Source organism: Athene noctua, chromosome 5 (assembly GCF_965140245.1).
Source record: "Athene noctua chromosome 5, bAthNoc1.hap1.1, whole genome shotgun sequence".
In the NCBI taxonomy this organism is placed as follows: domain Eukaryota; kingdom Metazoa; phylum Chordata; class Aves; order Strigiformes; family Strigidae; genus Athene; species Athene noctua.
This window is the reverse complement of record NC_134041.1, coordinates 56,867,274-56,880,114: the sequence shown is the minus strand read 5'-3', so window position 1 is coordinate 56,880,114 and position 12,841 is coordinate 56,867,274. Positions and strand designations below refer to the sequence as shown.

Below are 12,841 nucleotides of genomic sequence, written 5' to 3'. Positions count from 1 at the left end.
CTAGAAATTCTTCTGTTAATTTTCAAATTAATTTCACTGTTCCTTAGTACTAGAATATTATGTCACGATGGCAGAATGATACTAATGTTTAACTGAAGTCTTGTGCATGGGGCTTGGAAAGATTATTTTTTTTCTCCTGTAAATGTATTTTGAATTTTTCTTAAACTCCTTCTCCCTCTTATCTGAAGCTTTTATTGCTCATAAATTGAGAACAAATTGAAAAATATTGGTCAGATATGTAATCTTTCTTGACAAGGACAGTATCACCATTCCTGTCAGTCCAGTCTTTTCAATTTCCTAAAACAGTGGGATCGAATAAGCATTTTACAATGTGATTTGAAGCCATCTTGACAAAAAACAAGGAAAGGAAATACTTGAGGAAAAGCCTTTCCTCATGTCCCCAAGCAATTGAACAGTTCTGTTAATTACAATATTCGCAGATAATTGAACATTTATTTTACAGCATATGTAATGGAAATATAATATCTGTATCAAGTTCTTGGGAACAACTCAGGTCTCTGCAGGTTGTGAATAAACCAAGAAGCAAAGAGAAAACTTGCACTTCCAAATAGCTGGATGGTTTTAAAATATAATTGCACGTATTTCAAAACCTGCGGATTATTTCAGCAAAATCTCAGTGAAAATAAGTTTTGGTAATATGACTGTTAGGCTTTTGATTATTGACAAATAATGTGTTGTTTATGTGTTTGCTATATATGTGGTTATGTGGTTTACAGATAAACTCCTGTGCAGAAAAATTGTTTCACTGTGTGATACTGTTTTATGTCTAGGGAACTGATCTTTCCAGGTTGGTAGAAGATTTCTTCTCCATGAAGGAGGAGGTCTTAGCCCGTGACTTTGACTTGGGATTTTCAGGGAACTCAGATGATGTTGTCATGCATGCTATCCACTTGTTGGGGAACTGTGTAAATATCACAAACACTAGTCGAAACAACGAGTTCTTCATCACTCCCAGCACAACAATACCTGCTGTCTTTGAACTGAACTTCTACAGCAATGGAGTACTTCATGTATTCATTAAAGAGGCCATTATTGGTATGTTCTGGGGTTTAGCAAGGAAAGACTTTCTTGTAACTTATGAAATCAAAGTATCTGCACAAAAAAACCTCATCAGTTTTTCATGTAATTTACTTTTACTTACTTCTTCCCTCCCTGCTTCAGCCCGTGTTTACACTAAGAAAAACAATTTTAAAGTAAACCTGTGTTTTGTTTGTGGATTGTTTCCACTCATTCTTCCCATCATCCTTTATCTTTCTTGGGAGTATTTGTGTATTGGTCATGGCCATAGGCAAGGCACTATCAGAGTTCTGAGCCAACATGGCAAAACCTGTTCTTTGATCAGCAAAACTTTAATGAGCTTTTCTTTCAATGTGACATTAATTGGACACAAACAAAATAGTGATGAATTACATCTTTGTTCTTCAATTGCATGTGTAATGTTTGACTGCTTTTAGGCCTAGAAGTAGACAAAAGTTTTACATTTTCCTTGCCCTAAAGCTCTTTGGAAAAATAAACTTTGCTTATGTTTGTTTCTGCTCTAGCCTGCAGTCTTCGTGCGATTCAGAGTAGGAGGTACAGAAATGGTACCAGTGGTGGTTCTCCCACTTTGATTAGTCAAGAACACCTGGTCCGAAAGGCTGCCAGCTTGTGTTACTTGCTTTCTAATGAATTTACAGTATCTTTGGTAAGTAACTGCATTAATTGTCCACATTTAAATTTTTTGTTCTGCTTGTAACTGTGTGTTACTTTAAAATTAATTGGTGCTTTCTTCAAACATCACAGATCTGATATGTTCACTCTAAGTAGAGTCTGATGGTAATGGGTATCAAGAGGTTCATTATGATTTGAGAAAGGAAGATAACATTGTTCCCATTTACTTCAAGGAAACGTCTGAACATTTGAGCAAATGTAGTTCCATCAGAACAGTCCATCCAAAAGATATGTGGCCTAAGATAACACATAGATTAGCTTGCCAAACTCCTGTCACTACCTTGCTTCCTTGGCAAGGTGTGACAAAATCAGTTGATCCAGTTTCAGGGATGTATACTAAGTGTACGCCTGCTGGTCATGGGGGTGTTAAAAGTGGGTGATGCTGGGGTGAGCCTGCAGCATTTCTGCTGTACTGGCTTTAGGCCTTTCCCGAGAAAGAAAAGCTGCTCATTTCATTCCATCTCTGTCGGCTTCCCACAACTTGAGGTTCAGCTTCTAACAGATTTTGTATCACTTATGTTGTTAGACCATCACAACTATATCTGCATTCTGCCCAAACTATTTAAATATTTTTTACTTAAACAAATACAAGTCTTTGGGAGTACTCAACTCATAGGAGTTTGCATACATGATTGAAATTACACTGGGAACTAAGGCTCCAGATTCTAAGGATACTCATCATTTGCACAGGAGTGCAGTAGTCACAGTGTGCCACACCTAGCAATTAGTGGCAATTTTAAACATGGCCTGACTTTGATTTTTGTTTTGTTACAGAACACTGAAGAGAGCTGATGTTATCTCAGTTTTCAGACACTGTATACTTTGTATACTTGCAATTTTAAGTGCTAGATTTTCTTATGTGTAGAATTTACTTAGAAATCTAGAGGTTCTTGAATTAGTTCTTAAATTTGTTCATGCCTTTTTAAATGAAGCGTAAGCAAAATCTAGTATTTTTGTCTGGGCAATAATGTAGCTCATGTGGCAGGGTTCTTTAGTAATCTTATCCTCCTTCTTTCAGAGTTAATAATTGATTTTTTTAACTTAGAAAATATTTCCTACATGATTATGAACAATGTAAAAGAGGTTGGGTTTTTTTATTCAGAGTTTTGAAACGCTTAAGGGAATTTCTTAAAAGTGTACTTTAAATTCCAAATAAATCACAGGTATGAGTCTCAATGATTTCAGTTTTACGATTATTTTATTCCAGAATTGTTAACAAACTAAAATATGGTTAGAGGCAATTAAAAGGGAGAAATATTTAATGTGGGTTTCTACCAGTGTAGTAATGCATTTCTTCAGAAAACTTGGACAAATTTTAAATACCCTATTTCACTGTAATTTTTTAATGTCTGCCTGTCTGCCAGGATAAACACAAGAATGGTGTATTGGGATTATGCTGGTAGAAGTTTAATAACTTGTTTAAAAAGAATAGTACTGCTGTATTCAAAAACATTCATATTGGTGTTGCTTAATAGGTATAATAAATGTGATTTTTTCAGTGCATTTCTTTTATGTTGTGCAGCCTTGCCAGGTGATATATCAAGTTTGCCACGAATCTGTGGAAAGGCTGATACAATATGGCATTCTTCTGGTGGCCGAGGTAAGGTGATAGAGATACTGTATGAGTTCTGTTTCTTGTACGTGACTTTAGCCATAAGTAGTTCATGCTTCTTATTTGTGTCTTGTTCTAAGTATATTAGAAAAATATATATCTCTGCTACTGAGAGCTTGTAACAACTTAAGTCCAGGGCGGATGCTACTTCATTCTTACAAGTGTCAGACATTTGGATGTAGTCATCTGGTGATGCTATGAATGACTCTGTGTGTAATTTCACTGTAGCATTAAACCTACTAAGGAAGATACATTTTTGTCCTGTAAAATGGGGATCTATTTTATTATTGGAGCCCTTTCAAAATGTAGCATAGCTACATGGATGTTTACTTTCTACTCTACAGGAGTCAGGAGTCCAGATCCTTTGTCATTCTTTGATTCCTTTGCATCGATACTGATCTCGAAATTACTGTAAACATTCTCTGCTAGCACAATTTGCAGTTTCAGGGATGTACTGGTGTTGCTGTGTGTTGCAACCCACCAGAGGCATACAGCGTAAAGGAAACCTGGGGCCCAGGGGGCAGCTGACTCAGAATATCTTTGCTTCCCAAACTTTTTTTCTGCATGGTAAACAAATCATGGCACTCAGGAAGAAGCAACAAAATCTAAAGAGTCCATGGAAAAGGAGTTACATATTTGGCTGCTTTCTTCTTGCAACTCTCCAGTTTTAAAGGAGGCTAGAGCTGATTCTGGTGTATTTGTTAATGGCCACTGCTTCACTCTAATCATACTGCATACCTTTTGATACATGCTTCCTTTTTTCATATATGTAACCATAGGTGCAATTTACTTGGTATACCTGGATATTAAACATTCTCCTTATTTGGAGTTACTACTGCTTGTTTTTTATCTGAACTACTGATATGTTGTTATAAATTAGACTGAATTTGTTATTAGATAAATCCAAAAGTGACTGCTAATCAGAGGATTAGGAAGAAACCTTTATGTTCCCTGCCTGGAGACAGAGGACAAAAATATGTGTGGACAGCAGTAGATAAGCACCTCTGTCTACTCAAGCATGAAACCTGTCTTGAGGGTTCTTCTATAAATTTTGGTTGCTGAGTCTGGTACTTTGCTATTTATGGCTGGGATATAGATAGCTATTAGGTTGTATATAAATATTTGTCTGTGTTGCCTGATATACACCACCAGCACAACATTTGAATGCTTAAAATAGAGATATATTCCATCAGTAAATTTCTTAAACTTAGAAAACCTCTATACCTGTTTATTACTTTTACACTTACAAGAATTTGCATAATCAGTGCAAACACTGGAAGCAATGACTGTTTCATTACTTCAGATAGGTTGGAAATGTTTGTGAGGTTTTTAGAACATGTTGCTTAAGAAAGGTAGCTACTTCTGCCCCTTCCGATTATTTCAATTTACTGTAGACATTAACACATTGATAAATCTTCTTTAAATTGAGCTTGATTGACCTATGCTTCTTTTTGGAATTATTTTCCTGTGATTCTAGTTTCTAAATACTTCAAAAACTAAGAAATATTCCTAACACTTAGTGATCTCTTTGGTATTTTTTAAAACTTATTTTGTCATCTTTGCTTCATTCAAAATAAAACATTTGATCAGAGTGTAAGATTGGAAGGATGTTGTTCTTCATTTGCTTCAGAGGCCTTTGTCATGAATATTATGACAGTAATCACATCTACAAGGTGTCTGTTTATCCATTTGGTTTTAATCTTGCCCGATTCCCAGTTCTAAGTGGAATAACTGCGTGGGGGTCTTTCCTCAGTGACTTAGCACTACTGACCTTTGAAAAATCTTTCTGTTCTACTACTTTGAGCAAAACAAATAATGGTGAATGATTGAGACTAAGGCTTCCCTTATTCTTTTAAGTGTGTGTTTACTATCTCTAAAATTCATTTCTGAAGATGCATTGTTGAAATTGAATGTTGTATCAAACACTGATCAGGTGGGAGTATTTCTGTTGCACCTCAGTTACTGTACAACTGAACTTCTGGCACACCTGCATCAACATGATCAAGGTTTAAACAATTTGGAGCCTTCATGATTAAACTGGCTCATTCTATTCCAACCAATATCTCATGTGGGGACAAATACAAGAACAACATCATTAGAAGCAGTAAGTTGCCACTTTCAAATAGCAACTTATGCATTTTGGATTAATTGAGTTTTTAGCTGATTTAAGATAATAACACAGAGTTTACTACTCTGTCTTTAAGGTAACAGTAGTACAGGAGTTAGGAATATCCACATGCAGATAACATCTCAACTTTACATCCTGAAAACACGTTCTTGCCAACTGCTACTGCAGGGCCTCTGGTAGGAACATTCAGCAAATCTTGTGAAGATTTTCATTTTTATGTGACTGGCAAACTGAAGAAAAAGTCTCTTTCACCAAATGTCTCTTCTTTCTGCTTGTCTCAACCCTGTCCTATAATTGCTTTCATTAAATATTGGTTAACGAATGAACTGATTAAGTCAAATAGATTATAAAATAAACCTATTGTTTGCCTGGATTTGGGTTTTCTACCTATTTACCACCTTGTCTCAAATTTAAGCAGGATGATCAGGAGGATGTTAGCCCCAGTCTTACAGAACAGCAATGGGATAAAAAACTCCCTGAGCCATTGTCTTGGAGAAGTGATGAGGAAGATGAAGACAGTGATTTTGGAGAAGAGCAGAGGGATTGTTACCTGAAGGTAATATTATCCTAAGGCTAATATTGAAGCCTTTTGCAAGAGATAGAAACTACTTTGCTGGTTCAGGAGGGGTAATGATAATTTTTTTTTTTTTTTTCTGCTGGTTCACGGTGTTAGTCTGTTGTATTTTGCTACAGTCAGTAAAACACCTTTTTCTCCTTCCCATGAGGAAAACGACTAAGGAAACATCAAATAAACTTACAGGGAGGTGGAAGGACAATGGTTAGTGTCACAAAAACTGATAAAGGCTCAAGTATCTTAATGTTTAAATGTTTTGACAGCCTGCACTCTAAAAGGGGCACATCCAGTTGGTATTTATTTTCAGCCTAAATTTCACTTCGTAGATTGATCATGTTGATTTTAGCCATTACCAGTTTTCTCACAAAGCTGACACAAATATTCTTTAGGTTGCCATACGTTCACACATATGGACATAATGTGTGAACGTATGGCAACCCTTCCGTTGGCTGCAGAACAGTATGATGTCTTTAATTTTATCTTAGGAAATCTCTAATATCTTGAAGGAGAAAAAAAGTAGCATCGATCTGTGATGTGCAGTGCCTGTTTTGTCCCTCATGGTAAACTGGTTTTTTGCTATGTTTTTATAACGTGTTGTGCCCCATAGTCCTTGTTATACTAAGAATTATTTCAGCTGCTGTTTTGGTCTCTAGTATTTCCACAGGTCTCTGTCACTTAAGCTCTTGTTGCCCTTTCTTAGGTGAGCCAGTCTCAGGAACACCAGCAGTACATCACTTTCCTGCAGAGGTTATTGGGACCGTTACTGGAGGCATATAGCTCTGCTGTCATCTTTGTGCACAATTTTAGTGGTCCTGTTTCAGAGTCTGAATATCTTCAAAAGTTACACAGGCACTTAATAAGCAGGACGGAGAAGAATGTTGCTGTATATGGTATGTTAAACTGGTTTTATAACTGGATTTGATTCATTCTGTTTCTCCTAGCGCAAGGTAGATCAAATTCAGTTGCAGTTTGTTTATCTCTGGGTTTTCTTTCTTGCAGCTGAGAGTGCTACCTACAGTCATGTGAAAAACGCAGTGAAAGTCTTTAAGGAAATTGGGGTAAGTGTTTGGTGATCAAAGCTGGAGACTGTTAAGTTTCATTTTAATAATGAGCATAATGTTGACAATTCATGAAAGCTATTCAGTGTCAGTTTAAAAATCTGTGAAGGTATCTGTGCAAATGTATTGTGGATTTTGAGCATTTTACTTAAAGCTGAGGGCAGTAAGGGAAGAGCACACATTGCAGAACAAGGCACTTCTTGCCCCTGAGAAAACTTGTGTAGATGAGGTGACTATATATTTTTATTCACGGCAAATGAAGTTGCTCTGCTCTACTCCATGTCCTTATTGGACATCAGTGTCAATGTTGGAAGGCTGCTCTGTGCTTAGTAACAGCTAAATCTAATTTTGAAGGACTATTTAAATCTTCAAAATATTAGTTACTGAATTTTGGCTTAGCAGTGGTTGATGCTCTAGGAGAACCATCCTGGTAGACCTCCAGTGTGTACCATGAGGATACAGGTGTTCTTTAAAATAAAGTATCGGTTTTGTACTTTATGGCTAGCATTTTGGATTTTAAATCGCCTATCTAGATTTTGCAAATCTAGAGTTTTTCTTTCATGAGAATGACGTGGCTTCCTGAATGCCAGATGGGATTTAGCATTATAATTTTGAAAGCATGAGCATTTAGGCAAAGTATTGCTAGATAAGGGTTTTGAAGTCTTTGTCTTTAAATTCTGATGTAGTAAATAATCTTAACAATAATTAGCCTATGTTAAAGCCTATAGTAAAGATAGCTTCCTGTGGGCTCTATGAGCTGTGAAGAAAGCAAATATCAAATCCATCAAAGTGGAACTAGATAGCATCTGCTGAGCATCTATTCAGAGCATAGTATCTGAATTCTTGTTTTCAAAGTGCTTACACTTTCAATTCAGATGCCTTTTGAATACATGTTTTATCCCTCACTTGTAGGAGTTGTTTGTTTATCATACATTGTGCTTATTTCTCAGTTTCTCTTCTTCCATACCAGTTGAAGGGCTTCAACATTGAGTAAATTCTCATAATATCTAAAGGCATTTCCATCTAAGCCTTCAAGAAAGAAAAAAAAACCCAAAACCTGTAAATGAAGGCAAATTCAGCATAGACCATAAAATTTTAATCACAAAAGAGATTCCTTTAACATGGTGATACTTACATATTTTCATCCTGTGCTTTAGGTTTTTAATCAGACGAAACAAAGAAGAGACACCATTTTGGAACTAAGCACTACGTTCCTACCTCAGCGCAACAGGCAAAAACTACTGGAATTCATCATGAGCTTCATGGTATTGTAAGACCACACACAGCACCTTTGACCAGGGACATGAAGACAGGTTTTGAGACTATGTCAAAGCCTGGGGACATTTCCTAATCCTTCAAAGTGTAAGGTGCCACTGTCTGGGTAAGGCCTTCTCTGACTTGAACTACTGGAAGACAAGTGCCTTCTTACATATGCATTTATGGGCTTCTTACAGTCCCAATCCTGTTGTAATACAGCGATACTCAGATGACACTTTGGATACAAGTAATCAAACATGTTGCAAAAAATAAGATAAATTATTAGAATTAGATTTAAAATGAAGAATGAAGTTTTATCAGTGTTATGTTTTAAATATACTTTTAAAGTCTGTAACAGATGCACAAATACACCTATTGGCAATCTGTAACTAACCCTGAGTTCTTGAGTTTAGTGGCAACACAGCTTATGGCATAAACAAGTAACTCATTCCAACTCAGTTTTATTATTTTAAACAAATGGTTTAAAAATTTTGCTTAGGCAGGAGATATATATTTCATGGATAAAGCCATAGTTTTTCATAAATGGTAACATAAATGCCAAAATTCTAATGAAGATAACAGTTACAGACATCTGAGAATAATGATCATGTAGCACATGATTGTGAGAGACATTGTCAGCAGGCCCACCTTGCACTATCAGAGCTGTGCAGTGGTATATTGCACTAATCACTGCTGTCATGAAGAATGTGAGAGTAGTGTTCTTGTTTTTGTTATGGCATCTGTCATTCAGCCAGATGAAAGTCAGGAGACAGTTGCCTGAATGTGAATATCTTGTAAAATCTTAGATTATTATTTAATTGAAGAAAGCTATTGTTTGGGTTGGGTTTTTTTTAATTAATAGGATGTCAGATTTTTTTTTTAAAGTGGAGTAAAGACTTGATTTGGTGAAATAATTTTTAATTTCGGCTCTAAAAATTTCAGCAATAACTTTAGCAATTTTTTGGAAACAAACAAGTGTTCATATTGTATTCTCTTGCTGAGCAAATCTAAATTGGCATGAAAGAGTAACCTCTAGAAACACAGAAATATCATAAACAATGTACTTTGACTCTGATCTAACTGACAAAAAATAATTCATAGACAAAACTGAATGATCAATGTATTCTGTCCTATGAAACAGGACTCTGGTCTTGCAATTTGATCCTTTTGCATGGAGGACTTGCACTGTAGATTTCATCTTCTCTTCATGTGAGTGGAGACTGGATTGTACCAGTAGTCCTGTATTTTAGTACAGCTGATTTAGCTGAAGCAATAACTTGGTGGTACGTGAAGCTGGTTTGCTTGTGAAATGTGTTTTTCCTCATTTAGATTGCCTTCTATATGAGGGAAATCAAACACTGAAATTACTGCAATATTTTGCTTGATTTTCCTGTCCAGGCCTTGTGAGCAGAAAATTCCCCAAACTTCATCGTGTAGTCTCTGTTGCTTAACATAAATACGGAAAAGCATACTTGAATCCCAGCACTTGCACTGTTATGCCAGCACAAAACTGATGCACACAATTTGAGTTTGTGGCCAAGGAGCTTGCATTTGTACTGCACATTTGTCAACAAGAATATTTCTGTAAATTTTTTTATTAAATGCTATTAATATTTTAAACCTGCAGTTTATAGTTTATTAGCATTATACTGTTAGCACTGTGAGACGCATGTGTTTTGTCACTAAACCAGGTGCTCTACAACACTTAAAAGAATTTCTGAACCAAAGCTACATTAATACAGATAGAAACTGACCCTAGTGTTGCTTTTGTTCTTAGTCCTTTTGCTGTCTCAGCAGGATAGTGACTACATCACATAATTTGTTTTGTGAAGTCTATTAGTTATTTAGAAAACAGTTTCATCTCATACTAGGTAACGTGCACTGTTTGTTAACCTGATGAATGCTCCATAACGGTTGTTGCTGATGGCTTCCATTTAATGTCAAAGACTAGGTGCATTTGAATAATGAGCTCTCATAGTTTACAGCATTTCAGTAAATATGAAGTGTACTAACAGCGAAGATTGTACGTAAAAAAGATTTTTAAAAATGAAGCAATATGAAGCAAACAAAACTTGAGTCATTTTATTAAGAATGTTCTGCCAACTGATGTATTAGTTATCATAAAACCCAGGAGTACTGTGGTCACTGGAGTGTTCTGGCTAGGTGTTGCTACTAAGATAATTTATGGCTTACATTAAAAAAAAAAAATCTGGTTAATATAAAACAATGAATGGGTAGGGTAATAATGCATGTGAATACACATTAATGAATACATTTAGTATGCGGAGGGCAGGGGGCACCTCTAAAACTGATTTGGTTTTGTATTAAAAAAACCCTGCATGTGAGAAGTCATATGAATCATATGCCACTGGAAGCCTTTGCATTCTGCAGCGTGTATGTATACATATATCTTCAAGTGTATATATTATCGCACATGACAACTATGCTTTTCCCTGAAAATAAAGCACAGAATATAAAATCACCAGACTGTAACAGTCAAAAACTAAAACCAACACTAAAAACTAAAACCAACACTTTTGCACTGTATTTACACCTTCAGTGTCTTCTGATTTTATTAACCTCTCATGTTTCCTTTGCTGATAGAATACCAGGTTGAGTTAATTTCAGTAAAGTTAACCAGTGTACAAGAAAGGACTGGCCCTGAACTACCACAAATGTATTTTAAAGACTCTCCTCTTACAAAGACTTACATGAGTCTCATCATTGTTACAAACATATACTACTCAGGTGTGCAAGTCTTTTTGGGCCAGGATCTTTCACGATATGAGAAATTTAATCTTTCCATATGCATCCTGTAGATCTCACATTTTTAGAGTGATGAAAATGTAGAGTTCCACTTCGTGTGCTGCCACAGCTACCCAGGGATCATAAACTTGTTAATACATTTACTTTCTACTCACACTGACATCGGAGGCATACCTGCCTTCTCCTTGACAGTATAGGGCTTTATTCACCTATCTTTGATTAGGAAGCATATACCTACACTTGTGGTCAACTGACTGCCTGCTCCACAGAGAAGTATCAGAATCACCATGTAGAAGAAATTTGAGTTGGGAGGTGATGTAGGATACAGTTGCTCTTGTGTTTCTGTGCTAATGAGCCTGATACTGCTTCCTTGAGAATGTTACCACGTTTTACCTGTTATGTGTAATGCTGTGTCTGTTGTAGAAGCACAGAGATGTATTGGAGTCGTTTTAATAAATTAAACTGTTTGCTAATATGACATTTAACAAGCTCTTCTAGTGGTTTTTGGGTGGTTTTTTTGTTTTTTAAATAACCTTCTAAGATAATTCATTCAATAACTTCATCCCATTCCAGATAGTTTCTGAAATTAAACCATGAAAATTTTTCATTGTACATGTGTCTCTACCAGTGTATGTACGGGAGCAGAACCATTTGAAGTGGAGGTGCCATTTTGCTTCCCTGTCTGCCCGTCCCTGCAAGGCTCTTGTATGTGGCTTCCATTTTTTCAAGTCCTCCTCACAGTGGCGGGGGGCAGGGGGTTGTCATTCTGGAGTCTGGGACAGCTCTGATGCTGCAGACTGTCCCTTCTTGTGGTGATTGCAAGCTGACCTGGACTGCAATAAGCACCTGTGAGCAATTCCGACAGCATCTGGCAAATGTGAATCAATTGGAGTGGGGCTTTAATACAATAAAGCCTGCATAGATGATCATTACTTAAATTGAGAAGGAGGTATGCTGTTTCACTCTTCAGAAAAAAAAAAAAAAGTTGTAATCAACTGATTCTTTAAGAGGCCTCTAGCAATGTTCACATGCAAGCAAGGCTCGATTAATTGACAACTCTAGGCTGAGGCAGGAAACTAAAATTCAGTTATTGTCAATAGCTTGAATAAAACCCAATTCTTACTAATGATGACCTTACATGTTATTCTTTCTGTAAATGTCTTCCTATTTCTCAGTCTTAAAATCCTAAATGTCAGATAAAGCACTTATCTCTGGGTTTTGCTTAATTCAGTTTTCTTGTAATAAAAGCTTGCCAGGCTTATTTAGAAGGATCACTTGATTTGAGCTCTCTCCTTCTTTCTCTCTTATGGTACACCAAGTTTTCAGTAGCCCTGTATTTTCAAGGTAAGATCCACATTGATCTGAATTGCTGCTTGAAACATTTTCTTTTCACTCTTTTATAGATGTTCATTGCACTTTGCATTTACTGGGTGAGAAGTAGCATCATTATTGATTCTTCTGTAAGATGGCCCACCTGTTAATGTAATTGTTCAAAAAATATCATAGTTGATGCTGTCATTAGAATAAGGAACTTTCTGGCTTTTGGGAAGAAACATGTATGAAATGTTCATTGCTGCATGTTATAGCAGAGTTCAGACCTGAGAGACTATAAACCCTAACGAAACTTTTATATTTTATCTGTCAAAGCAGTGACAGTTTCAAAACCAAATTCCATTTAATTATTGTATAACTATTATACAAATACATGTGTATGT

At 36.1% G+C, this 12,841-nt stretch overlaps 1 protein-coding gene across 7 annotated transcripts in view; it reads left to right on the top strand.

The window, feature by feature from the left end:
• GPAM (glycerol-3-phosphate acyltransferase, mitochondrial) overlaps positions 1 to 11,606 on the top strand; it is a 32,067-nt gene extending 20,461 nt beyond the window's left edge. For 6 of the 7 annotated variants that reach the window (XM_074907730.1, XM_074907729.1, XM_074907727.1 and 3 more), the window contains 7 exons: positions 792 to 1,056; positions 1,563 to 1,705; positions 3,254 to 3,331; positions 5,887 to 6,027; positions 6,746 to 6,935; positions 7,045 to 7,103; positions 8,261 to 11,606. In XM_074907730.1, coding sequence (XP_074763831.1) covers positions 792 to 1,056; positions 1,563 to 1,705; positions 3,254 to 3,331; positions 5,887 to 6,027; positions 6,746 to 6,935; positions 7,045 to 7,103; positions 8,261 to 8,377 — 993 coding nt within the window. In that variant the 3' untranslated portion in view covers positions 8,378 to 11,606. The remainder of the gene's footprint in view (positions 1 to 791; positions 1,057 to 1,562; positions 1,706 to 3,253; positions 3,332 to 5,886; positions 6,028 to 6,745; positions 6,936 to 7,044; positions 7,104 to 8,260) is intronic. The other variant, XM_074907733.1, reaches the window with a different exon arrangement.
• Positions 11,607 to 12,841: the final 1,235 nt, after the last annotated feature.